Source organism: Globicephala melas, chromosome 15 (assembly GCF_963455315.2).
Source record: "Globicephala melas chromosome 15, mGloMel1.2, whole genome shotgun sequence".
NCBI lineage: Eukaryota > Metazoa > Chordata > Mammalia > Artiodactyla > Delphinidae > Globicephala > Globicephala melas.
In genome coordinates this window covers 5725723-5752940 of record NC_083328.1, presented here as the reverse complement: position 1 = coordinate 5752940, position 27218 = coordinate 5725723, and the positions used below count along the sequence as shown (strand labels likewise).

Here is a 27218-nt window from a genome sequence, read left to right as displayed (position 1 = left end):
TGCCGGTGGAGGGGCTGAAGGCCAACGAGCTGGTGGAGCTGAGGCGAGGCGTGGGGCTCCAGGCACCGGGAACAGCCCCGCCGGGGACGCAGGTCCAGGATGAGGCCTCTGGGCGTCTCCCCTTCGCACACAGGTTACACAGCAGCAGCCCTGAAACACGTGAACACAGCTGAAGGGACCAGATCCCTGGGCATCTCTGACGCCATCAGTCAGGACCAGCACTTCTGGTCAGCATCACAGCACACGCCGAGTGGTTCAGACCCAAGTCCCAGCCGAGACCCTGCCTGGACGCACGTGACCGTCACCGTGGAGCCACACTGGGGCACAGGCCGCGCTGGCCTGGGGCCCTGAGGGGCAGAGGGAACACCTCACGGAAACAACTCATCCTTTTATAAAATATTTATTCTAAAAAAAAAATCACACTATACAAATTCATATAGAACATTCTCAAGGCTCATATTTATAAAAATGTGAACATAACAGACTGGAGTTAACGAACAAAACTTCGTTGTTTCTTTCTAAATTAAGAAGGAAAAAGTGTTCCTTTCTTCCAAGTACAGTGACAGCAAATGTCTAGAAGACATCCAGAGAGCCAGCCTGTAGAGCAAGGTTCTCCGCCAGCTCTGCAGTTCTGCTTCCCCAGAGGAATCCGACTCTGAACGCAGGGGAAGTGGGCGGCCCTTGGGGCCTCGTCCATCCAGTCGGCTGCTCAGTGAGGCTCCCGAGGCTGGTTACGTACAGCGTAAAAGTTTGTGCTCAGAGAAAATCCAACACAGTTCGTTCGTAATTTCCTGTTCTCCAACTAAGTGGGTTTTCTGTACACTTGTTACGAAGTTCTGTACAAAAGCACGAAGCTCCTGGGAGGTGTAACTTCTGAAAGTTAAAAATGACGACACAGAAGCGTTTTCTACAGTTCAATCTGTACATTCACACGGAGGGAGGAACTCAGTAAAAAAGAATTCATAAATTCTGCACGAGGGAACCCTGGCGTCTTTACTTGAAAAGCTGGGGGTAAGTCTCAGCTCCCCCCTCGAACGGCCTCACCTTCCTGATGCTCGTCCCCCTCCAACTGTCAGGCGAGCAACCGCCCTCCCGGCCAGCCGCAGCCGCGCTCACAGCCAGGGGTGCCAGGCGGGGTCCATGCGGCACAGGTTGTCCAGGCTGTTGGCGGCGGCCACCAGGGTGTTCACTTTGCTCTCCCCGCCCTCGAACTGGGCAAGGTTGTGCAGGCGGGTCATGATGGCCGTGACGGCCTTCTGGACGAGGGAAACCAGCTGCTGGCTGTCCATGTTCTCGGGCTGCCCGGCAGCTGACAGAGGAGATGACGTGTCCTCCTGCGTCTTTTTGTGCCAAGCGATGATCTCGTCCCGAAGCACGGTTTTCAGGATGCCGTCCACCTGGGTGGGGAGAGAACAGAACGGTCCGCGCTTAACCAACAACAGCCCCGAGGGCGGCTCCCCAAGTGAGGGGCTCAGCCATGGCGGCCGACGGGCCATCAGCCTCAGCACCCGGGGCCAGGTGCCACAGGCACGCTGGTGGGGCCACCACAGCCAGACACGTGTGATGTCACCCCGTGGATTCTAAGCTGAAGAAAGAGGGAGGGAGGGGAGGGAGGGAGGGGCCAGCGGCTGCCGCTCCCCCTGGGGTCAGGGAACTGTGGGAACTGGGTCCACAGGGTGGGGAGGTGGTGGCTGCAGCAGGAAGGTGAGAAGCACCCGGGGGAGGGGACTGGAGAAGGGCCGGGGACCCAGAGGCCAGCGGTGGCACTGACATCACCGACAAGATGGCGTTCCCACGACGGGCACACCGTGCACAGGTCCTCCTGAACCACAACATGGGACCTCAGCCCATCGTCACCATCAAAGGACGCGGGAGCTTCGTGAGGCACCAGGGCTGCTTTAAAGTAACTTCGACTGACATGCTGAGGGTTTTATTCTGTGTTACTTGGCCCCAACAGAAGGTGTTATTAAAGCAGATTCCCACACAGCATGGTCTCTGTATTAGCCGAACGTAAAGGCAGTCACTACATTTGGGCCCAGAGTTTGGAGAAGGCCCAGTTCCCTCCCGTCTACACCAGCTCAGACTGTGCAGAGTAACTCCCAGTGTTTTTCCAAGTCGTAACAGGTCTTTAATATATGGAGGGCCTTCTTCACTCTTTCTAAAGTTTTCAATTAAATGCCACTCTAAGAATTACCCTGATTGCATAGAAACAATTGTTCTGGAAACAAACGAGAAGTTCATATTTGAAGCCGTAAGCCAAAGTGGATAGAAGTGCACTGCTGTTCCCTGCATCAGAGCAGACTCCTTTCTCAAGAAGGAACCGTGGGCTCTTTGTTCTCACTCATGTTCATAACAGCTCATCACTATATCCCACAGCAGCACCCCACACTGATGGGCATGTGCAACCGAAGATTAAAAAGAGCAAAGTTCTGGTTCACAGTTATGAGATTATTCCATAATGTAAAACCTGTTCTATGTAAGTGTTTTGCAAAAGCAACTGGTGTCTGCAGCCTTCTCTAGACACAAACTGCTTATCTGGGAAAACAATAAACAAACCAATAGTAATACAGCTGGTCTCAGAAATTAAAAGAAAAAATAAATTGTGTTCCGTCCCCAACTGTGGAGAGACAGGATCAGGGTGAGAATGAACTGGATTTGAATCCCTGTCTGTCCTCCCCGAGCACAGTGCCGGGCACAGAGTGTCACAGCCCTGGCATGGCCAAGGGCATCTGCCACGTGGCATCTCATGGGGGTTCACTATTTGCCTCACGTGTCATGTCTGTTTAGGGCCCGTCACCGTAGCCCCAGTAAGACAGGAGCCATCCAACACGGACACACCTGCCCCCTTAAGCAGAAAGGTTTGCAAAATGAGAAACTGAAGGTAGCTATAAAATGGAGTAAACAAAACTGACACACAGAGGTAGTAGCTGGGGAAATTATCCAATAGAGGCTTCTAGATTGCTCTTTGTAAACTGGGTTCAGCATCCTAAACACTCATGGACAGAGAACATTTTAAACCCCTTTTCCCCAGTGAATGTGCTGTGAATGCTCTTCCCTCCTCCTGCCTTGTCTGCAGATCAGGGGCTCCTGTGAGCCCACCACGTGCAGAGTTACCCAGTCTGTGCTCCTCACAAGACGACCCCTTACCTACCTTGAAGTTGGGCTGGGCAAAGCACCGGGCGACGGCGATCATGGATGCGGTCAACGGGCCAGAGACACCGATGGTGGTCAGAAACTCAGATATGTTGGGTGTGAGGCGAAAAGGGACAGGACGGTTGGCATCTAAGTCTCCAGTTGCATCGTTTATATCAAATCGAAAGTAGGCCACGTTCAGTTTGCCGGTGTCCTAAAGTTCAGAAGGAGACGCTTCAGAAACTTAAAACAGTAGGACGCAGATTCTACAGGAGGGCTGGCCGCTCACATCAGGTTACCTGAGCGATCTGCAGCATCTCGGGGTTGAGTCTATTGAGATGCAAGACGAACTCCGCAAAGCCGATGAGTGCAAGCTGGATGGTGAACATCTTCCGGAAGGTCCAGTAGTCGGTGGCGTTGGGGAAGGTGTGCAGAGCCCACTCCTTAAGCATGCTGCGTGGCACCATGTTGCTCTGAACTTCCTTGAGGATGTCTCGAAGGACCTGAAATGACACATCACTCCATGACTCTTCCATCAAATTCACTTATTTTTTTCCTTCAAAAAGAAAACTCTCATACTGTAATTTCTTTCTTGCTTAGCACCACTTGAGTGAACTCTGCTGACAAATGCATACGCAGTGTCATTTGACCAATCATGAGGATGCACAAAATTGGTCAATTTCCCTCCGAGGTTCCATGTCTTATGCCCGAAGCAACAATGGAGCTCCGTGAATAAAAGTCTCAGCTGCATGATGTGTAATGATGTTTCACCAAGAATTTAGGTAATTAGCTGAATACTGTAACTCACCAACCACAGAATATACCAGGCCGATGAACAGAAGATCAAAAGAATAGCTGGATACTTCGTAACCAAGAATATTAAAGACAAAAGTTTTATAAACCGAAGGAGCTAGTCTTAAAATGAGATTAGATGTTACACAACACTTTAAACTGAATTCTACACTGGAAGACTCACGATACTGTTTCAAACATCACATACTTAAGAGATGGTCTCAAAAAGAGTTTGTTGAGTTAAGCTGGCTCCCGTTAGACCAACTGGTAAAGGTATACAGGTCTCTTCTGGGCTAAGCCACACCCACGTGCTCTGGAAAACCACTAGTATGCAGGCCGTGAGCAACCAAGAACCACGCAGATTTCCAATCACGCGTTGTTTCTGTTCGCTTCATCAGCAAAATGGAAAGAAGCCCTTCTGAGATAGCAGAGTGAGGACTTCCAAAATCTACTGCTCCGTAAATGCAATGAGAACACTGCCAAAACCCATCAAAACAAACTTTTCCACAACTCTGGAAATTAAAGGCTTGCGACAATCTGAGCAACTTTTATTCAAGAAAAAGAAGGTTGAATCTTGGTGAGAACAGTGAGCTTCGTGGCAGTTTAATTGTCCTATTCCCATCCCTTCCTCCCCAGCTCCACAGTGGCCCTGAAAACCAACAGCCTTGTATCCTCGGTAGCTGTAAAAACAAGCAGGCTAACAGCCACTGGAGTGGGCAGAATCGGTGTGGTGACCCCAGAAAGGCCTGATCCCCAGAGGATGGTCACTGGTGACCTGTCGGCAGCCTCTGGAAAAAAAACTCCCATTTACTGGGCTTGTCTGTTTGAACTCAGAGCACACAAGAGGGCGGCCAGACCAGGGACAAGCTGGGGAGTGAGACGACGTGGGGGCTTTGAAAAGCTCCACCACATTCCTGGGAACCCTGAAGGCCAGCCTCATGCTCATGAGAAACCTCAGAAGGCCCACGCTCTCACTTCTGGTTGACGGCGAGATTCTGCACAAGCAGGCGGTGAAGGCTACAGCAGGGTTGTGAGCTACCCCCCATACATACACACAGACACACACACACAGGGGCCCTCAAAAAAGGCCGAAAACTTATTGATTCAAGGCATTTAAGAAAATCTCTGTATGTGATTGGTTCAAGATGGCAGAGTAGAAGGACATGCTCTCACTCCCTCTTGTGAGAGCACCAGAATCACAATTAACTGCTGAACGATCACCGACAGGAAGACACTGGAACTCACCAGAAAAGATACCCCACGTCCAAAGACAAAGGAGAAGCCACAATGAGACGGTAGGAGGGGCGCAATCACAGTAAAATCAAATCTCATAACTGCTGGGTGGGTGACTCACAGACTGGAGAACACTTATACCACAGAAGTCCACCCACTGGAGTGAAGGTTCTGAGCCCCACGGCAGGCTTCCCAACCTGGGGGTCTGACAACGGGAGGAAGAATTCCTAGAGAATCAGACTTTGAAGGCTAGCGGGATTTGATTGCAGGACTTCGACACGTCTGGGGGAAACAGAGACTCCACTCCTGGAGGGCACACACAAAGCAATGTGTGCACTGGGACCCAGGGGAAGGAGCAGTGACCCCATAGGAGACGGAACCAGACCTACCTGCTAGTGTCGGAGGGTCTCCTGCAGAGGTGGGGGGTGACTGTGTCTCACCTTGAGGACAAGGACACTGGCAGCAGAAGTTTTGGGAAGTACTCCTTGGCGTGAGCCCTCCCAGAGTCCGCCATTAGCCCCAGCAAAGAGCCCAGGTAGGCTCCAGTGTTGGGTCGCCTCAGGCGAAACAACCAACAGGGAGGGAACACAGCCCCACCCATCAGCAGACAAGCGGATTAAAGTTTTACTGAGCTCTGCCCACCAGAGCAACAGCCAGCTCCACCCACCACCAGTCCCTCCCATCAGGAAACTTGCACAAGCCTCTTAGATAGCCTCATCCACCAGAGGGCAGACAGCAGAAGCAAGAAGAACTACAGTCCTGCAGCCTGTGGAACAAAAACCACATTCACAGAAAGATAAACAAGATGAAAAGGCAGAGGGCTATGTACCAGATGAAGGAACAAGATAAAACCCCAGAAAAACAACTAAATGAAGTGGAGATAGGCAACTTTCCAGAAAAAGAATTCAGAATAATGATAGTGAAGATGATCCAGGACCTCGGAAAAAGAATGGAGGCAAAGATCGAGAAGATGCAAGAAATGTATAACAAAGACCTAGAAGAATTTAGAACAAACAAACAGAGAGGAACAATACAATAACTGAAATGAAAACTACACTAGAAGGAATCAATAATAGAATAACTGAGGCAGAAGAACAAATAAGTGACTTGGGAGACAGAATGGTGGAATTCACTGCTGTGGAACAGAATAAAGAAAAAAGAATGAAAAGAAATGAAGACAGCCTCAGACACCTCTGGGACAACATTAAACCCAACAATATTCGCATTACAGGGGTCCCAGAAGGAGAAGAGAAAGATAAAGGACCCGAGAAAATATCTGAAGAGACTATAGTCGAAAACTTCCCTAGGATGGGAAAGGAAATAGCCACCCAAGTCCAGGAAGGTCAGAGAGTCCCATACAGGATAAACCCAAGGAGAAACACGCCAAGACACATAGTAATCAAATTGGCAAAAATTAAAGACAATGAAAAATTATTGAAAGCAGCAAGGGAAAAACGACAAATAACATACAGGGGAACTCCCATAAGGTTAACAGCTGATTTCTCAGCAGAAACTCTACAAGCCAGAAGGGAGTGGCATGACATATTTAAAGTGATGAAAGGGAAGAACCTACAACCAAGATTACTCTACCCAGCAAGGATCTCGTTCAGATTCGATGGAGACATCAAAAGCTTTACAGACAAGCAAAAGCTAAGAGAATTCAGCACCACCAAACCAGCTCTACAACAAATGCTAAAGGAACTTCTCTAAGTGGGAAACACAAGAGAAGAAAAGGACCTACAAAAGTAACCCAAAACAATTAAGAAAATGGTAACAGGAACATACATATCGATAATTACCTTAAACGTGAATGGATTAAATGCTCCAACCAAAAGACACAGGCTTGCTGAAAGGATACAAAAACAAGACCCATATATGCTGTCTACAAGAGACCCACTTCAGACCTAGGGACACATTCAGACTGAAAGTGAGGGGATGGAAAAAGATATTCCATGCAAATGGAAATCAAAAGAAAGCTGGAGTAGCAATACTCATATCAGATAAAATAGACTTTAAAATAAAGAATGTTACAAGAGACAAGGAAGGACACTACATAATGATCAAGGGATCAATCCAAGAAGAAGATAGAACAATTATAAATATATATGCACCCAACATAGGAACACCTCAATACATAAGGCAACTGCTAACAGCTATAAAAGCGGAAATCGACAGTAACACAATAATAGTGGGGGACTTTAACACCTCACTTACACCAAGGGACAGATCATCCAAACAGAAAATAAATAAGGAAACACAAGCTTCAAATGACACAATAAACCAGACAGATTTAATTGATATTTATAGGACATTCCATCCAAAAACAGATTACACTTTCTTCTCAAGTGCACATGGAACATTCTCCAGGATAGATCACATCTTGGGTCACAAATCAAGACTCAGTAAATTTAAGAAAACTGAAATCATATCAAGCATCTTTTCTGACCACAACACTATGAGATTAGAAATGAATCACAAGGAAAAAAACGTAAAAAACACAAACACATGGAGGCTAAACAATACGTTACTAAATAACCAAGAGATCACTGAAGAAATCAAAAAATACCTACAGACAAATGACAATGAAAACACGATGATCCAACACCTATGGGATGCAGCAAAAGCAGCTCTAAGAGGGAAGTTTATAGCTATACAAGTCTACCTCAAGTAACAAGAAAAATCCCAAATAAACAATCTAACCTTACACCTGAAGAACTAGAGAAAGAACAAACAAAACCCAAAGTTAGCAGAATGCAAGAAATCATAAAGATAAGAGCAGAAATAAATGAAATAGAAACAAAGAAAACATTAGCAAAGATCAATAAAACTAAAAGCTGGTTCTTTGAGAAGATAAACAAAATTGATAAACCATTAGCCAGACTCATCAAGAAAAAGAGGGAGAGGACTCAAATCAATAAAATTAGAAATGAAAAGGAGAAGTTACAACAGACACCACAGAAATACAAAGCATCCTAAGAGACTACTACAAGCAACTCTATGCCAATAAAATGGACAACCTGGAAGAAATGGACAAATTCTTAGAAAGGTACAACCTTCCAAGACTGAACCAGCAAGAAACAGAAAATAGGAACAGACCAATCACAAGTAATGAAATTGAAACTGTGATTAAAAATCTTCCAACAAACAAAAGTCCAGGACCAGATGGCTTCACAGGTGAATTCTATCAAACATTTAGAGAAGAGCTAACACCCATCCTTCTCAAACTCTTCCAAAAAATTGCAGAGGAAGGAACACTCCCAAACTCAGTCTACGAGGCCACCATCCCCCTGATACCAAAACCAGACGAAGATACTACAAAAAAAGAAAATTGCAGACCAGTATCACTGATGAATATAGATGCAAAAATCCTCAACAAAATACTAGCAAACAGAATCCAACAACACATTAAAAGGATCACACACCATGATCAAGTGGGATTTATCCCAGGGATGCAAGGATTCTTCAATTTACGCAAATCAATCAATGTGATACAAACCATACGATCATCTCAATAGATGCAGAAAAAGCTTCTGACAAAATTCAATACCTATTTATGATAAAAACTCTCTAGAAATTGGGCATAGAGGGAACCTACCTCAACATAATAAAGGCCATATATGACAAACCCACAGCAAACATCATTCTCAATGGTGAAAAACGGAAAGCATTTCCTCTAAGATCAGGAACAAGACAAAGATGTCCACTCTCACCACTATTATTCAACATAGTTTTGGAGGTCCTAGCCACAGCAATCAGAGAAGAAAAAGAAATACAAATTGGAAAAGAAGTAAAACTGTCACCGTTTGCAGATGACATGATACTATACGTAGAGAATCCTAAAGATGCCACCAAAAAACTACTAGAGCTAATCAATGAAGTTGGTTAAGTTGCAGGATACAAAATTAATGCACAGAAATCTCTTGCATTCCTGTATACTAATGATGAAAAATCTGAAAGAGAAATTAAGGAAACACTCCCATTTACCATTGCAACAAAAAGAATAAAATACCCAGGAATAAACCTACCTAGGGAGACAAAAGACCTATATGCAGAAAACTGTAAGACACTGATGAAAGAAATTAAAGATGATTCCAACAGATGGAGAGATATACCATGTTCTTGGATTGGAAGAATCAATATTACAAAAATGACTATACTACCCAAAGCAATCTACAGGTTCAAAGCACTCCCTATCAAATTACCAATGGCAGTTTTTACAGAACTAGGACAAAAAATCTTAAAATTTGTATGGAGACACAAAAGACCCTGAATAGCCAAAGCAGTCTTGAAGGAAAAAAGCCGAGCTGGAGGAATTAAGACTCCCTGACTTCAGACTATACTACAAAGCTACAGTAATCAAGACAATATGGAACTGGCACAAAAACAGAAATATAGATCAATGGAACAAGATAGAAAGCCCACGCACCTATGATCAACTAATCTATGAGAAAGGAGGCAACGATATACAATGGAGAAAAGACATCCTCTTCAATAAGTGGTGCTGGGAAAATTGGACAGCTACATGTAAAAGAATGAAATTAGAACACTCCCTAACGTCACACACAAAAATAAACTCAGAATGGATTACAGACCTAAATGTAATACCGGACACTATAAAACTCTTAGAGGAAAACACAGGACGAACACTCTTTGACATAAATCACAGCAAGATCTTTTTTGATCCACCTCCTAGAGTAATGGAAATAAAACCAAAAATAAACAAGTGGGACCTAATGAAACTTAAAAGCTTTTGCACAGCAAAGGAAACCACAAACAAGACGAAAAGACAACCCTCAGAATGAGAATAGTTGCAAACAAATCAATGGACAAAGGATTAATCTCCAAAATATATAAACAGCTCATGCAGCTCAATATTAGAAAAAACAAACAACTCAATCCAAAAATGGGCAGAAGACCTAAATAGACATTTCTCCAAAGAAGACATACAGATGGCCAAGAAGCACATGAAAAGCTGCTCAACATCACTAATTATTAGAGAAATGCAAATCAAAACTGCAATAAGTTATCACTTCACACCAGTTAGAATGGGCATCATCAGAAAATCTACAAACAACAAATGTTGGAGAGGGTGTGGAGAAAAGGGAACCCTCTTGCACTGCTGGTGGGAATGTAAATTGATACAGCCACTACGGAGAACAGTATGGATGTTCCTTAAAAAACTAAACATAGAATTACCATATGACCCAGCAATCCCACTACTGGGCATATACCCAGAGAAAACCATAATTCAAAAAGACACATGCACCCCAATGTTCACTGCAGCACTATTTACAATAGCCAGGCCATGGAAGCAACCTAAATGCCCATCGACAGATGAATGGATAAAGAAGATGTGGTACATACATACAATGGAATATTACTCAGCCATAAAAAGGAATGAAATTGGGTCATTTGTAGAGATGTGGATGAATCTAGAGACTGTCATCCAGAGTGAAGAAAGTCAGAAAGAGAAAAACAAATATCGTATATTAACGCATTTATGTGGAACCTAGAAAAATGGTACAGATGAACCGGTATGCAGGGCAGAAACAGAGACACAGATGCAGAGAACAAATGTATGGACACCAAGGGTGGAAAATGGTGGGGGTGGGGGTGTGATGAATTGGGAGATTGGGATTGACATATATACACTAATATATATATATAATGGATAACTCATAAGAACCTGCTGTATAAAAAAATAAATAAAATTCAAAAATTCAAAAAAAAAAAGAATATCTCTGTAAATCACTGGCTGGCCACTGGGCTAACTGAGGAGACACCTCAGTGGCTGCACTTGTGTGAGGAGTGGTCACGTCCTCTAGGGAGAGTTGATGAGTTTGGTTTTGGATATTCCTCAATGGCATCCTGGAGAGAATCAGCCCAGGAAAGTCACTAAAACAAACAGCAACAACAACGAACCTTGGGGGGAAGGATGTGATTTCTAGAGTTGCCACATTATATTACCCAAAACATCAGGTTTCAATAGAAAGTTATGAGGCATGGAAAGAAGCAGGACAACATGGCCGATACACAGCCAAGAAGGTGATGTCACCTGTACCAAGTCACTTACACCCAGAACATATGAAGAATTCTTAGAATCAACAATAAAAAGACAAATCACCCAATTTAAAAACAAGCAAAGGACCTGAACAGACTTTTCTCCAAAGAAAATATGCAAACAGCCAATTAGCAAATGAAAAAATACTCAGCATCACTGGTTATCAAACCAAAATGAGCTAGTACTTCACACCCACTAGGATGGCTATAATCAAAAAGACAAAAAGACAGACTAAGCACTGTTAAGAATGTGGAGAAATTAGAACCCTCATATATTGCGGTCACTTTGGAAAACAGTTTGGCAGTTCATCAGAATGTTAAACATAAGAGTCACCATATAACCCAGCAATTCTACTCCTAGGTATATCTCCAAGAGAAATGAAAACACAGGCCTGCACAAAAACAGGTACACAAATGTTCACAGCAGCATTAATCATAACAGTATAAACAAGCTAAAGTCTATCAACTCATGAACAGATAAATTAAATGTTATATTTATACAAGGGAATAATCAGCAATAAAGAAAACAAACTACTGACACATGCTACAACACAGATAACCTTGAGAACACGCTCAATGAAAGAAGCCAGACATTGAAGACCACATGTTGTATTCCGATCCCATGATGCACCCAGAATAAGCAAATTCACAGAGACAGAAAGATCTGTGGTCACCAGGGGTGGGGACAGAGAAGAATAGGGAGTGACTAGGAACAGGTATGAAGTTTTTTTCGGGTGATGCAATGTTTTAAAGATAGATAGTGGTGATGACTAACTCTGTGAATACTGAAAACATTAAATTGTACACTTTTTTTTTTTTTTTTTTTTGCGGTACGCCGGCCTCTCCCTGTTGTGGCCTCTCCCGTTGCGGAGCACAGGCTCCGGACACGCAGGCCCAGCGGCCATGGCTCATGGGCCCAGCCGCTCCGCGGCATGTGGGATCTTCCCGGACCGGGGCACGAACCCGTGTCCCCTGCATCAGCAGGCAGACTCTCAACCACTGTGCCACCAGGGAAGCCCCTAAATCGTACATCTTAAAGGGGAAATTTTATGGCATGTGAATAATATCCCAATTATAATACTCAAAGGTGTTATAAAAAATTGCAAAGGATGAAGCAGCAGAGTTAATAACAAAACAAACTAGGGGACAAAGACTAAGAAGAGGGAACCAAGCTGGGGTTATTTGTATTGTCAGCATCTCCAGCTGGCCCAGCAGGACCCTAGCACTGTTTCTACGCTGGACCAGTCATCAGCTCCGTCTTTACAAAGCGATGGGGCATTCTGAGGTAGCCATGTATTTGCAGACAGGAGTTGATGGTTTCCACACTGTGAAAGGTACATGCAGCCTGAAGAATCCAATCCATTCATCTCCCACAAACACCCCAAAACTGCCCATGCTCCACAGAGGCCAACCAGAACAGAGGAATCCCACCTGCTTTACCGGCAAGAAGGTGGAGGCTTACACAAGACCCTGTGCCCTGAGCACTGCCGCGGTGGGTGAAACGAGCACCTGTGGGCTCCATCCTCCTAAACCAAGTCCTCTGGGACCCAGATTAATGTAGACCAGTCCCCGGGAGAACAGAGGCAAGTCACAGCTTCCAGCTCTAGGGTGTCTCTCCTAGAAACCGTGAGGCCCTCTCGGGAAACACAGGAAGGACGCCAGAGGCATCCAGAGAATGGCCCAAAGAGATGCCTTTTGGTGACACAGACAATTCTGGATAAAACTTTCTCATCCAGGGGCCACCCCTGCCCTGCTATCCATCAAGGGCAGGAACCTGCAGGTGGAGAGGGACCTTCGTCCACCTGACAGGTGCAGCCGAGAACCGTCCAGGACTCGGCGGGGGGCACTGTGCTGCCACCCTAGGCGAAAGAAACAGCCAGCCCGACGTGTTTCAGGGTTCCCCACTTTCTGTATTTTAGAATGTACATGTGGTACAGAGACTGTGTGGCACCTTAAGGCCCTGCAGCAAACCAGACAAACGTGAACACTACGTGGGGAGACAGCCTCCCATCACCTAGACCTGGTTTGTTGGCCAAATGAACCTGCCATGAAGTTACTCTTAAAATTCTGATATCTGGGCCTCTCTGCAAGTGCAGGTAAAGGACTATGAGGCTCTGCAAGGTTGAAACGTACCTCTCTGTCCTGTTACAACAAATGGTCTGCAGCAAATGCCCCTTCACCAAGGCCCACGGCCACTTCACCAGTCCAACTGGACCCCCTGCCCGGCCCCGGCCCCCCCGCACCTGGTGGCTGGCCTGTGTCCCGCGCGCCTGCACGGTGGCCAGGCGGTCATAGTAGCGGGAGATGGGGTTGTCGTGCTCGATGCCCTTCTTGGCACAGCGCTGCTTGTAGATCTCCACCAGGGAGAGTGAGGATGGGTTGTCCTCCACCAGGCGCATCTGCGGGGACACGGCCACCACGCGCGGGACTGAGGAGAGAGGGGAGAGACGGGCAGATGAGAGCGGGGCTCACAGGCCAGCGCTGGGGCAGAGGCGCGGGCGAAGCCGGGAGAGCGCGGTCACACGGCGCGGTGGCCTCAGCCCACGGCCTGAGGCTCCGTCTAGCAGGGCCGGAGCCCAAGCCGCCCGTGACCTGCGTTTAAGGCACAGGTGACCAGGAAGGCCTCACTAGGCAACCTCACGAGAAGAACAAGGAGGCTGTGCCGCCAAGTGCTCTGGAGCTGAGCAGCACAGCTCTGAGCCAAGTCTGCCAGGCTGCGGGGCGGGGGGGGGGGCGGTGGGCACACGACGCCTCTGACTTCTAATCGAGAGTTGATTCAGTCTAACGCCAGTTAAAGCTTGGCTACTGGCCCGTTGCCATGGCTTCAACCCATGAAGAAATTCCTACAGGACTCCAGGGGACATACACGGACCACCACCTGGAGCTAACCAGGAGCTTGTTTCTTTGGAAGCAGCAAAGAACACCAACTAGCACAGCTGGGACCAACACGGTAGATCACGTTACATTCGTGTGAAAATGCACACAGCTTTCTACAGACCTGTTTTTTTTTTTTTTTAAATGTACTTCTTATTTGGGGATGTTGAACTTAAGAGCAAGAGATTTTAGGTCAGAATAGGCTGGATCACAACTTAGCTAGCAGAAGAAAGTTCCGTACAGGACCAGATAATATGCGTTGCAATGGGCTCCTAAACTGGGGATTAATGCTGAAGTTAACAATAGCTCCCTCCTCTGGGTGGGATTACAGGCAGCTCATCTACACCCCTTACTACAGACTCACAATTCACCCACGACAACTCGGTTCTGGGAAGACCTCACTCAACGTTGCTGGTTGCTGCCTGCCTGAGATTTCTGTGGCCTGCCCGGGGCTCCTTGACTCCCAGGCAGCACCTCAGGCGGTGCCCACACACTGCAGGCTGTGTCCCGGAGCAGATCTGAGACTGCACTTAAAAACTGCCACGTGCCGTGAGCACACGCCCAACAAGCCCTCACCTCGGCTGGGCATCACCAGAGCCTGGGAAGATTCCTGGGGAAGTGAGGAGGGCCATGTGCACGGGCCCAGGGCCTCCTTCTCCAGACAAGTCCTCATTGGGCGCCCGTCCTGCGGGGAGGAGCCTCAGGCCCCAGAGGTGGAGGTGTCCCCTCCCTCCAGGAGCAGGGCCCCTGCAGGCACCAGCCCTCAGCCTACCGCCTGCCCCCACCTGGCGGGGCTCAGAGACTCGCAGCTGCTGACACAGACGGCACAGGCTGCCGGTGCCGGGTGTCGGGTGTCGCTGTGCAGCCCGCCCCTGGGCCGTGCTGGTACCTGTGAAGAATAAGTGCCTCTTGGTGGTTTCCTTCCTCTTTTCCAAGCAGGGGTTGAGCAGGCGGAGCAGCTGCAGCACGCGCTCCTCCCGCCGCGACTCCGTCAGGCAGGCGTCGTTCATGACCAGGTATGGGTAGATCTTTCCGTTGTGCCCGCGGATGTACAGCCTCCTGGCTGCCGTGTTGTGCTTCTGCACAATCTCCACCCGGGGCATAAACCTGCCGGGAGGAGTGGACAATCAGACACCAACACCCCAAGCCGCAACTTCCAAGCCTTTCCTTTGAGAAGAAAATGGAGCTGTACAGAAGCGGCTGTCAGAACCGCCCTGGAAACAGACTGTATGACAGAGGCGGTTTGTCATTTACACCCCACCTCACTGCGACAAGGTAGTCGTGCCACAGTATCGGAGGGAAAACGAGAGGAGGAAGAGAAGGCGAAGCTGGAAGTTTCAAACAGGCACGCCGAGGGTCCAGCCTCAGCAGCCAGAGACGGGCGCTAACGGGCCCAGAGGAGTCCAGCAGCCACGACGGCACGGGCCCCACTGGCTGGCGCTGGGGCAGAGGACCAGGTGCCCGAGGAGCGAGCGTGGGCCGTGGGCCTGAGCACGCTGACGGCAGGAGGGGGAGGGGGCGGCCAGGACGGGTCAGGTTTGGAGGAAACACCTGACCATTAAGGGTCGCCCCTTCACAGCTCACTTTACATTTTAAATGAGATGCAACTTGCTTCGCTCTGGTAAATTTGACCATTGTCTGATTCTTTTGAATCCTGTGCTTTGAGTTTACAGAAGACTGCGAAACTATACTTTGTCAAGTTCCATGGGGATTCAGAAAGGGTTCTTTTGAGAGCAAACAAAAGCTTGACTCAAACAAGACACTGAACCCAGTGGTTAGACCAGACCCTTTAAAGGTACTCATATCCTAGAGCAACACTGTGTCCTCTCCCGTTTTGGGGGAAGGAGTGCAGAGGGGAGGGAATTACAGTGTGACCCGCTGGCCAGGTCTGCCTGGGGGGTCTGTGGGGAAGGTTTTGGTGATCCCGGGCCAGGTCGGGCTCACTCACCGAGCGATCTTGATGTAGTAATGTGTCGGCTTTGGCATCAGAAATTCCCCAGGAATTTCTACCTCAGCTGTCTGTGCTGAGAAATTGCTCAAAAACCGGCACTTTTCTTCTATGAGGAAGAATTTTGGAAGTTGCTTGGTTTTAGCCTCCAGAATTTTGATCCACTTTTTCAGTTTAGAAATAAGATTATGAAGCTTCATGGAACCTGGAACACTGAAGTCAAAATCTGTAAAATAAAATATGATTAGAAACATTTTTAGTCATTTGGGCTATTTCTAATTCACTACAAAAACCACAGCTCAAGCACCTCCCAGGTAGAAAACAGACACATCTCACGTCTAGTCTGCAGCAAAGCACTGTAAGTCACAGGACGGATATAAATAGCATGGACCCTCAAGGATTAAGTTAAACAAGGTAGCACGCATTAAGGCCCTCAGCACAGCACCCGGCTACTCCAGCAGTTCTAATCATCACGCCCACGCGTGACCTCAATTGTGTACAGGGTCATCAGTTTTATGAAAGTCAATGTACTTTAAAAAAAAATTACATTATTTATTTATTTTTGGCTGCGTTGGGTCTTCGTTGCTGCATACAGGCTTTCTCTAGTTGCGGCAAGCGGGGGCTACTCTTCGTCGCAGTGCACGGGTTTCTCATAGTGGTGGCTTCTCTTGTGGTGGAGCATAGGCTCCAGACGCACGGGCTTCAGTACTTGTGGCACACAGGCTCAGTAGTTGTGGCGCACGGGCTTAGTTGCTCCGCAGCATGTGGGATCTTCTTGGACCAGGGCTCAAACCCGTGTCCCCTGCATTGGCAGGTGGATTCTTAACCACTGTGCCACCAGGGAAGCCCCTGAAAGTCAATGCACTTTTATTGTGTGGGGTTTTTTTTCACAGCATTTCTCTGGTTTCCCTTTAACTCTAGCATGACTTCACACAAGCGGGTGGCTGGAGAGGTCCCCATGCACCAACACGAGGAGGCAGGTTTCCACCCAGGCTCCCCGGCAGAGCTACGGCAGAGGTCACCCAGCCAGGACGCAGGCAGCTGCACACAGGGGCTGCTCCTTCTCAGCTCTGGATCAGGAAGGTGTTACCAAGCTGACATTCATGTAATGGATTTTTGTTTGTTACTTTTCGTTAACTTTTATTTTGAAATGAATATAGATTCACAGGAGTGAAAAGAAATGTACAGAGAGGGCCACACACCCCTTTCCGAAACCAAGGCATTGGCATAAACCCCAGGGCTGATTCAGATATGTGTCCTGTGTGTGCGCGCGTGCATGCGTGTCTTCGTGAGATGCCATGTAGGGAGCGCCAAACCAGCACCGTGACCAAGATGCTCACCGTCCATCACCAAGGACGCCCAAAGCCTCTCAGAGCCACAGCCACCTCCCCGCCCACATCCCTGACGCCTGGCTCCCACTACTCTGGCCTCCATCTTGATTATTACGCTATCTCACAAGTGTCTCATACTTAAGCAGCGTGCAGCAGGAATCCTTTTGAGGCTGGTTTTCTGCATCCAGCGTAATTTCTTCGAGGTCCACCTAAGCTGCTGTTAACTCCTCTTTATTTGCTTTACATGAGTATGGAAATACCACACGTTGTGTATCCATTCTCCTTAGAGGGGCATTTGGGTGGACTTCAGTTTAGAGCTATTACAAATAAAGCGGCTATCAACACTTGGGTATAAGTTTTTGCTTGTAAATAAGTCTTCTCTGAGATAAATTTAATGTACTGTTTTGAACTCCCTTCTACCTCCTTAAAGACTTGGAGCTAGTACCCAATGCATTCAATGTTGCTGGAGATGGAGGAACAACTCTCCTCCACTTTCTAGACCAGAACACAGTGCTAAAACCCAGAGACGGTCCTCCCTGGGGGCACATGACAAGAGGCGTTGGACAGCTCTTGATTTAAGTATCTGAAACTCGCTACACGTTGTGGCTGGTCAGAGCCTCATAGCTGTCCTTCTTTCAAGTTTCAGTGTTTGTCATTTTTTTCACATCAGAATCCGGATGATTTGTTCCACTTCTAATTCTCTATTTCAGACCACATTTGATTTAATGATCTGGATATTTTAAAATAAAGATACATTAAATATCACTTCTTTCAAGTAATATATGATGGTTTCCATGAAACTTTCATCTCAGACTCTTTCTTTTTCAGAGGATGACAGACCACACAAGCACGAGCTCCAGGGGATGCAGCTGTGCCTGTGTGTACACTGGGGGGACGAGGGTCCCTACGACAGATGAGGGTTTGGGCTGAGGGAGACTGGACCGTTCACCTCAGATCATGCAGAAAGAGGTGGGGCTCCTGTGGGTCTAGGGAAATGCATGAACCTGAACTGGGGACAGGATTAGAAACACAACCTCCTTATCATCTTGCCACCAGAATCCACTACAGGTCTGAACCTTACCTGTCACCTCGGGCCCTGCACTGTTGGGTCTTACTGCCTCACCTCACCCTGTTGCGTTTTCCCATGAAAACCAAGCAGAAGGAGAGACGGGGGAGCAGAAGCAGGTCTGTCCTAAAACCCTGTGTCTAACCTGACAGGGAGCCCGGTGCTCTGGCCCTGAAACCTTGACCTTTCACAGGAGGGAAGGACGTGCAGTCCCAGGCAGGGAATGTCAGTTTCCTTGTGATCCAGTCTGTATTTTAAACACAGTCTAACCAGCTCGCCCAGTACTGTGCTCATGAAAACGAACAGATGTGGTTAACTTAGATGCTAAGATGGAGGAAAAACGTTGAGTGGGAGCTCCCTTGGATCAGGACTCACCGGTTGTGAACTGGCCCTTCAGCTTCTGGAAGACAGGGTCCTGTGCGGTGGCCTGTGCGCGCCGGGCCAAGGACTCGGAGGCCGCGCTGGAGAACATGGTCGAGACGTTGGACACGTTCTCCAGACCCACCCCGAACGTGCTCACCAGCTTCTTGACGAAGTTGAGAGTATGGGGCGTAATCTTGGCATCTGACACTGCTCCGCTTTTCTCAAATGCGACAGAGTAGCACTTCGCCAGGCCCTGCTGGAGCTGCCTGAGAACCTGGGGGAAAGAGACCCGAGGCAGCTTGCACACAGAGCTCTCCATTCAAGCAACCCACCCACCAACCAAAAAGGACCTGCCCCGCCCACCCGGCCCCACCACTGACAAAGCTCTTCTCGGCACCTGGCGCACAGCAGGCGTCAGCACCAGACTGTGCGGAACCAGGGGGCCGCCCGGACACTCACGCCATGAGCTGTGTTCTTAACAATGAGAAGCAACTGTCCTGAACATTTAAAGAAAAAAAAAAAAAAAAGACCCAAGACCCCACTTTTTGCATCATACACATACCTTTCTGTTGAGCAACCAAGGAAAAAAACCTATTTTCAGATCACTTCAGTGTACTCTGCACACACACAAAATAACACAGTACTAACGAGGGGGCTTGTGGCCAACCAGACAAATATCTGGGCAACAAAGCCTGATTATTCTATCACCGCCACTAAGGTTGTGGCCTGAGAACCAGCTCCCAGCTCCTGGAGACGAGCGGCCAGTGAGTGAGCCCTGCCCACACCACCGCTGCTCCCTGGTCACTGGTGGCATTTCAGTGATTAAGCTCATACACGCGAACAAAATAAGCATTTTAAGGCCAGAAATGGCTTTCTCAATCTCATCTTCTTTTGAAGTCTTCTGCTTCCAATATTAAGGCAGCGCTAGCGTGCAGACCTGAAGTATTTGCTGTTCCACCGTTCAATCCAACAACAAACATATACACAACCAGGCAGGTAGTCTCAAGAGAACATGGCCATGAAAGCATTCCAAACGATCCATCCCCTCCGCAGGATGCCAGCACCCCCGAGACCACATCACATACCTCCTCGTGCCAGTTTTCCCGGAACCAGACCATCTGATCGACGATGCCTTCCAGGGAAGACAGCAGGGTCGGGTGCAGCTCCCGCTGCATGTGCATGATTCGGCTGCAGCGCCACATGGGGGCCGTGGCTCTTATGGGCCCTGGATCTGATGCAGAATGGGACTGGTTACCCACTGAACTTGGCTGCTGCTGTCCAGAATCTGAGAGCAACACACACAACGCCAATGTCAGCGCCAAACTGACCGATGGGAGAGTCGGTGCTCTAAGGACCCACCGGCCAAAGGAACGCTGGTTCCTGCCGGCGTGGGACACATCCCGGGGCGCTTCCCAGGGGCTGTGCGGGAAGCGCCCTGGCTCTAAGGAGAGGGCGCTGCGGAGAGCGCAGCCCCTACAACTGGGCTTCCAGTGGTTCCAGGAGGCGTATGTGTTGAGAGAGAAAGCAGGTATGGCAGCACGTAACTGGTGGGTCTGGGTGAGGGTGTGCAGGCTTCACTGGACTCTCTAACTTCAGTGGAAGTTTGAACATTTTTTTAAATGTCTGGCAGAACATTTCAAAATTCATTCCTTGTATTAGAGCTCAGAGAATCTAGTAGTTAACAAGTCAGCCTACATGTTTTCATCTAGGTAAACCAAACCACATGTATAAAATGCCATCTTTGAAAAATACAGTCACTCGGGCTTCCCTGGTGGCGCACTGGTTGAAAGTCCGCCTGCGGATGCAGGGGACACAGGTTCGTGCCCCGGTCCGGGAAGATCCCACATGCCGCGGAGCGGCTGGGCCCGTAAGCCATGGCCGCTGAGCCTGTGCGTCCGGAGCCTGTGCTCCGCAACGGGAGAGGCCACAACAGGGAGAGGCCGGCGTACCGCAAAAAAAAAAAAAAAAAAAAAAAAAAATACAGTCACTCACTATATAAGAAATATGTTGTAGGACTTCCCTGGTGGTGCAGTGGTTAAGAATCCACCTGCCAATGCAGAGGACACGCGTTTGAGCCCTGGTCCGGGAAGATCCCACATGCCGCGGGAAGATCCCACATGCCACGGAGCCCGTGCGCCACAACTACTGAGCCTGTGCTCTAGAGACCGCGAGCCACAACTACTGAGCCTGTGTGTGCCACAACTACTGAAGCCCACATGCCTAGAGCCCGTGTTCCTCAACAAGAGAAGCACTGCAATGAGAAGACTGCATACTGCAAAGAAGAGTAGCCCCCACTCGCCGCAACTAGAAAAGGCCCGCACGTAGCAATGAAGACCCAAGGCAGCCAAAAATAAATAAATAAATAAATTTTTTAAAAAAGGAAAAAAGAAATATGTTGTAGAACCTCCTTTGCTCATTCTTTTAGCTTCAGCTCTCTTAGAATAAAAAAATCTTAACTTTCAAATGACCAAAACACGAATCTACCCAGGTACCCAGGAGGTTGGAGCTAGCACGCTGTGCAGTCCTCACCCACCCGGCGCAGGACCAGAAGATGCTGCCACTGTCCAGTGGATGGAGTCACCTTCCTAGCCAGACTCTGGCCTCGCAGCATAAATGTCTACATATTAAAAACGTGGTAAAGCAAGTAAACGTGGTGTTTACAAAGCACCATGCTTAGTGGGTAACTGAAACCATTAAATTATTTCTTTATGCACCAGAACTATTCAATATAGATTATAAACCTCTATTTCGAGTACGTTTTTACATTTGGTGAGATTGATTTCTATGCTGATCCCCTGACAGCTGAAGATATTCCTTATAACACCGTAACTGACATTTATAATGTTTACCAGGATGCATTTATAACTAATGAGGCAAGTTCAACTTTATAATTATCTATACCTAGAAATTTCATATATTTTTTTCTACTTAGGGATCGAATCACTCAGGTAGATGAACACCCTCTTACGCTGTGGCGAAGGAGAACCAGAAACTTCACTGGGAGATCAGGTTTTATCTTCCAGACCCACTGTCCTCTCAGGGACTAAACACAAGACCAGCCCACATGCTGGAAAGGAGCTGCAAGCGAGCATGTGTCCGCGGCAGTGGGGACCTGGCCACTGCACCCCCCAGAGACGTACCGCTCTTGTAGCGCTCCCGCTGCTCTATCTTCAGGGTCAGGTACAGGGTCCGGATGGGAAAGTAGACGGCTTGGGGATACACTCGTCCAACCTGCTCTGAGACAGTCAATCATGAGTGGGATGCTGGCCTGCACTTGGCCACACCACCGACCTAATACACACGAGGCCGGATTAAACAGCAAGTCAAACATCTAGTTTAGCTTTAAAATATCCAAGAAAGAGCAACATGGTGTACTTCATCAGTTCTGCCCCAGGACTACTGATGACAGAGGGAAACCACACTTTCATTTGATTCAGTTAATATGAGGATGACAAACACTCAAGTCCCTGGATCTCACTCGGGCAAATGACAGGAAAACACAAAATGACACCAGTCTTGATTCACCAGGAACTGTGAGCTGATTCTAACTGACAACAAGGCTCACTAGCGAGTAACTTTACTCTGCGTAACTGCAGGAAAGAGGAGACTGAACTTTTTCTCTTTAAGGTAAGACATGCCGGTTTTACCAAATTGGGGTTGTATGGCTCCTTCAAAAGGGCTGAGCAGACATTACCCAGCTCTGCCACAGGGAGGCTGGCTAACGTACAGTAAGAGATATTCAATGAGTGACAACACCAAGTAAAGGGAGTCTGCACCTTGACAGACCAGCTCCAAGCGAAACAACAGTCAGTACCCAGGAACACAGCTGCAAGCGCTCAAGGGAAAAAGAAAACCACTTCTGGGTACCGTGTGGATGATGCACCCCATGTGAAGAACAGACAGAACGATGAACAAGCAGCATGTCCCCAAATGCTCGGTTATGACGCTGTTCACATGTGAAAATTACATATATGACTGTAATTTTATAAGCAGCAGCACAGTCAAAGGCACTCGATCCCAGACCGACTGTATCCAAATCTCTATTGTTCAGGCCCTTCCCCTCTCGGTCTTTTTGCAGGAGAGGGACAATCTGGAGCCACTCTCAAAATAAGGGTAATGAGAGCCCTTCTACAGGACCCCGGGCCCCAGTCTGTCCGACTCCCCAAGCCCACCCAGCGCACACAACTTGCAGCCTCGACAGCTGCGGCTGAACAACTAACTGTACAAAGGGCAATAAATACCACAGCTGGGCTGAGTTTTCTTCCGGAGGGAAGCTCTGAAGAGCAACTAGCACACGATGGGATTTCAGCCATAAAGTATCAACCAGATACACACTCACTGTGAGTAACTGAGTACTCACTAGTGACCTTACATTTTAAGAGAATGTTTATTTTACGTGTATCTTATGTGGCAACACGTTCAAGGAAAGAAATGACCATTTTAACACTGTAACTCTAGCAGATTATTCCACGCCAACCCTGATATATTCTTCAGTCACTTTCAATTGTGCTTTATATCAAGTGATATCTAATTGTGTACGTCTTCCCATCTCTCTTTGAGCATGCGCATTTCCTTTCTGGAAAAAAAAAGGATGTGAAATGAAGACAATTTTTTTGTGATCAAAGATGCCTTGCTATTCCCACCTGGCTAATCAGGTTCAAAAGCAGCTTTCCCTCGGAGCCAACCAGACAGGTGAGCAGCTGTGGGATCCAGGCCAGCCACTGGATGGGTGGCACACCGATGCAGTACTTGTCGACAGCATCTGCCAAAGTATTTTTGTCATCATCAAAACTCAAGAGCCACAGCACCTAAGACAGAAGGGAAAATTCTAGAGTTGAATGAAAATTCTAAGGCTCTGATCAAGTGACCTTTCCTCCCACATTAAAATACCATATAGAGTAACTTCACTGGCATTGTGGGAAAATATCTATAAAAGGCCCAACAATATTGCTAAACCTAAACGTAAATCTTATGAATAAAACTGAAAATTTCAATATAGCTTTCATCCAGATTTAGCTTTAATGCCCACTAGTAACTGACCCAGTCGGCTGGCTAGTGGTGGCCAGTGTGACCCCAAGGGGTTTCAGCCTGCTACTCCACACTTGCAATCTCCCCAGAACAAAATGGGCTTCTGCTAAAGATCTCAGGTGACAACCACCCTAGTATCAGGTAGGCCCTGTGTTGGCAGCCTGGTGTCCAGGGACATCTGAAACAATTACATCTGAAAACAAGCAAACCTGGAGTCAAGACAGTGAGGTGGTTTCCTGGTGTGACTACAGTCAGTCTGTTTCTATAGTCAGCTTTAACTACTAGGTGCTGATGTTCAATCCAAATTCTGATGTTAAACCAAGGAATTCTAAAAACTCCTAACCTTTAATGGATAAAACATAAAAGCAGAAAGTATTCTTAAGTTCCTGCAAGAATGGAGTCTGAGTTGTATTGATGTCTTTCCCGGGAGGGCTGAGAAGGCTCAAAACTGGGGAGGACACTTGGGCTCAAGCGGCCCCCCACTGGGCCCAGGTCAATACCGGCCTTGTGCCCGGCACTGTACTGGGGGCCCCGCGGATGACAATGCAGGTGACTGAGACCTCACCCTGCAGTGTGTGCAGAAACCAGGGGATTCAACGTCACCTGTGACTAGAGCTGACCGGCTCTGTGACTGTGTGCATGGTCCCTGCAGGTGAGAGATCAGAATCTAACAGGTGTCTAGCAGGTAAGCTCTCTGGGCAGACCCCTCAGCAGTCTGCAGGAATCTTTGTCCAATGTGAGGTCCCACAGCAAACACTGGACTTGAGTCCTAAGACCCAGACTCTAGGTTCAGTTTTGCTGCTTAGAAGACCTTTGATTCCAAGTATGTCCAGGCCTCCATTTTTCAGCTTGAAGGAGAACTGTGGACTATACTTCAAAAGGTGAAGGGAAATGAGAGGTAAGGCATGAAGAAATGCCTCATGCCCAGCACAGATCAGTAAGTTGCTGAATTTTCATCTAAACTTAAAGGCTACCGGGTGGTCTTCGGTCAAAGCTAATTCTTTCAGTCTCACCTTGGCTAAGTATTTTCTTGATTTGCTCTCATTCTGATGCCGGCACGCATGCAGGTAACAGGTAATGGCAGACACTCCAAGATGCAGCTGCCGCTCCTTCACAAAGATGTTTTCCAGGTAATCGCCCCACATGGCCCAAGCTTTCACCAGCACATCGTGCATCTGCACAGCTGCAGAAAAGGCTTTGTTTGCTTCCTCAGACCTGTGAAGACACAAAATCAAAACAAATTTTTTTAGGTGAACATCATTTAGCATAAAATCAACCATTTTAAAGTAAATAGTTCCATGGCATTTGGTACCTTTAAAATGTTGTGCAACTGCCACCTCTATGTAGGCCACAAACATTTTCATCACCCCAGAAAACCCCGACCCATGAAGCAGTCACTCTCCATTCCCCCAACCTCCAGCCCTGGTGACCACTGACCTGCTTTCTGTCTCTATGGATTTATCTACTCTGCACATTTTTTATTAATGGAATCACACTGTGATTTTTTTGTCTGGATTCTTTCAATCGGCATTGTGTTTCTGAGGTTCATCCACGCTATAGCACATGTTAACACTTCCTTCCTCCTTATGCTGAATAATATTCCAGTGTTTGTATACACCACATCTTGTTTATCCATTCACTTGAGTTGTTTCGATATTCTGACTATAGTAAACAGTGCTGCTGTGAACCTTCACGAACAACTACCCACTTGAGTTCCTGTTTTCAACACTTTTGGGTAAATACCTAGGAGTGGAATTGCTGGGCCATATAATAATTTTTTGTTTAGTTTTCTGAGGACCTGCCATACTGTTTTCCAGTTGACTGACCCCTGCTCTAAAGCAAGAATCATCTCCATAAAAGCAATCAACTCTGGGGGCTTCCCTCGTGGCACAGTGGTTAGGAATCCGCCTGCCCATGCAGGGGACACGGGTTCGAGCCCTGGTCTAGGAGGATCCCACACGCCTGTGCACCTAGAGCCTGTGCTGCGCAACAAGAGGCCACCACAATGAGAAGCCCACGCACCACAATGAAGAGTAGCCCCTGCTTGTCGCAAATAGAGAAAAACCCACACACAGCAACCCAATGCAGACCAAAATAAATGAAATAAAATAAATTTATTTAAAAAAAAAAAAAAAGGAATCAACTCTGTTCCAAAATGGCATGCTGAGAAACTGGGGCAACGAATCCATGTAATCAGCAGTTCTCTGTTCAAGCAATTCATGTTTAAAAAGTTTTTTAAGTACTACACTCAAGCTGGCCCGTCAATTTGCTGCAAATTATTACCTTCCTAGAGGTACAATATTTGAAATATCATCCCTGACAACTGTCACTAAGTCATATCAATTTCTAGCTTGATCTTCACATTGGCTTCAAGTTATAAATAACTATTTAAATAATCTGATGAGTCTTTCTCTTATCCTCCATCTATATAATATACATACTTGTTGATCTGAGCCAAGAACATTCCCTTCAGTGCATAAAATTCAGCCGTCATCTCTTTTGTGAAGTATTTTAAGTTTGTAGATTCAATAACTTCAAGGCCCTGTTTATTAAAAACAGAAAAAAAGTTCTTGAATTTTCTAGACAATAATATAAAAACTTTATTAAAATATTGATCTATGTAGCAACTCCGAAAGGTCATTGACAAATATACTTTAAATTGACAACAGGCTTGCCCACCGTGAATATTTGCTGACTAACAAGTAGTATTTAAACTCAATCACTAAATGCAAATTCAGTTCTAGACACCGTAATGGTATTATTTTCTCCAAAGCTTTACCGTATCTAGTCAGTTTCATTGTTTTTATTAATATTCCTCTGAACATAGCCCAAATCTACCATATACCCTCCTAGTTCTGCAGTTTTTAATTTTCTTTCCTTAACTACATTAACCAAGTAGAATAGAGACCATCACGTATAATTCATTCAAATACTCGAGCGGCTTCCTGTCCCTTTCTTGTTTTGGCAGGACTGTTCCCCAAGACCAGAGCTGTGTTTGTAAAGTTCTAGCCTCTTTCCCTGTTGTCTGAACCAGGCGTTTCCACATGGACCCTTCATTCCTCCCCAGACCTCCTGGGCGTGGGCGGGCAGGCACAGGGTCCGGCTGGCACTCTACCTGCATACACTCGTTCTTCCCCATGACGCCTGCCAGTTGCAGGTAGCATTTGACTTGCTGCCGAATCTTCTGGAAGCAATCCACGATAGGGACGGTTGGAATAGTATGAATACGACTTAATATATCCAGAGCTACATTGACCAGTCCCTGTTTTCGGGCAATTTTTCCATACTGGATGATTGCTGAAGCCGACGCGTGAACCCCAAGCATAGCATTGTTTGAACTTGGATCATGCTGAGAACTATTCTCATAGGCAGTTACAATAGCTAGAGAGCA

At 47.2% G+C, this 27218-nt stretch overlaps 1 protein-coding gene across 9 annotated transcripts in view; it reads right to left on the bottom strand.

Moving 5' to 3' along the window:
• Nucleotides 1–384: 384 nt before the first annotated feature.
• TRRAP (transformation/transcription domain associated protein) overlaps nt 385–27218 on the bottom strand; it is a 110928-nt gene continuing 84094 nt past the window's right edge. For 7 of the 9 annotated variants that reach the window (XM_060284046.1, XM_070043790.1, XM_070043791.1 and 4 more), the window contains 13 exons: nt 26943–27208; nt 26269–26369; nt 24841–25042; nt 23443–23607; nt 21940–22030; nt 19885–20084; nt 18812–19073; nt 16040–16265; nt 14981–15198; nt 13461–13645; nt 3432–3635; nt 3152–3346; nt 385–1397 (listed from right to left, as the gene is read on the bottom strand). In XM_060284046.1, coding sequence (XP_060140029.1) covers nt 1113–1397; nt 3152–3346; nt 3432–3635; nt 13461–13645; nt 14981–15198; nt 16040–16265; nt 18812–19073; nt 19885–20084; nt 21940–22030; nt 23443–23607; nt 24841–25042; nt 26269–26369; nt 26943–27208 — 2600 coding nt within the window. In that variant the 3' untranslated portion in view covers nt 385–1112. The remainder of the gene's footprint in view (nt 1398–3151; nt 3347–3431; nt 3636–13460; nt 13646–14980; nt 15199–16039; nt 16266–18811; nt 19074–19884; nt 20085–21939; nt 22031–23442; nt 23608–24840; nt 25043–26268; nt 26370–26942; nt 27209–27218) is intronic. The other 2 variants (XM_070043792.1, XM_070043795.1) reach the window with 1 other exon arrangement.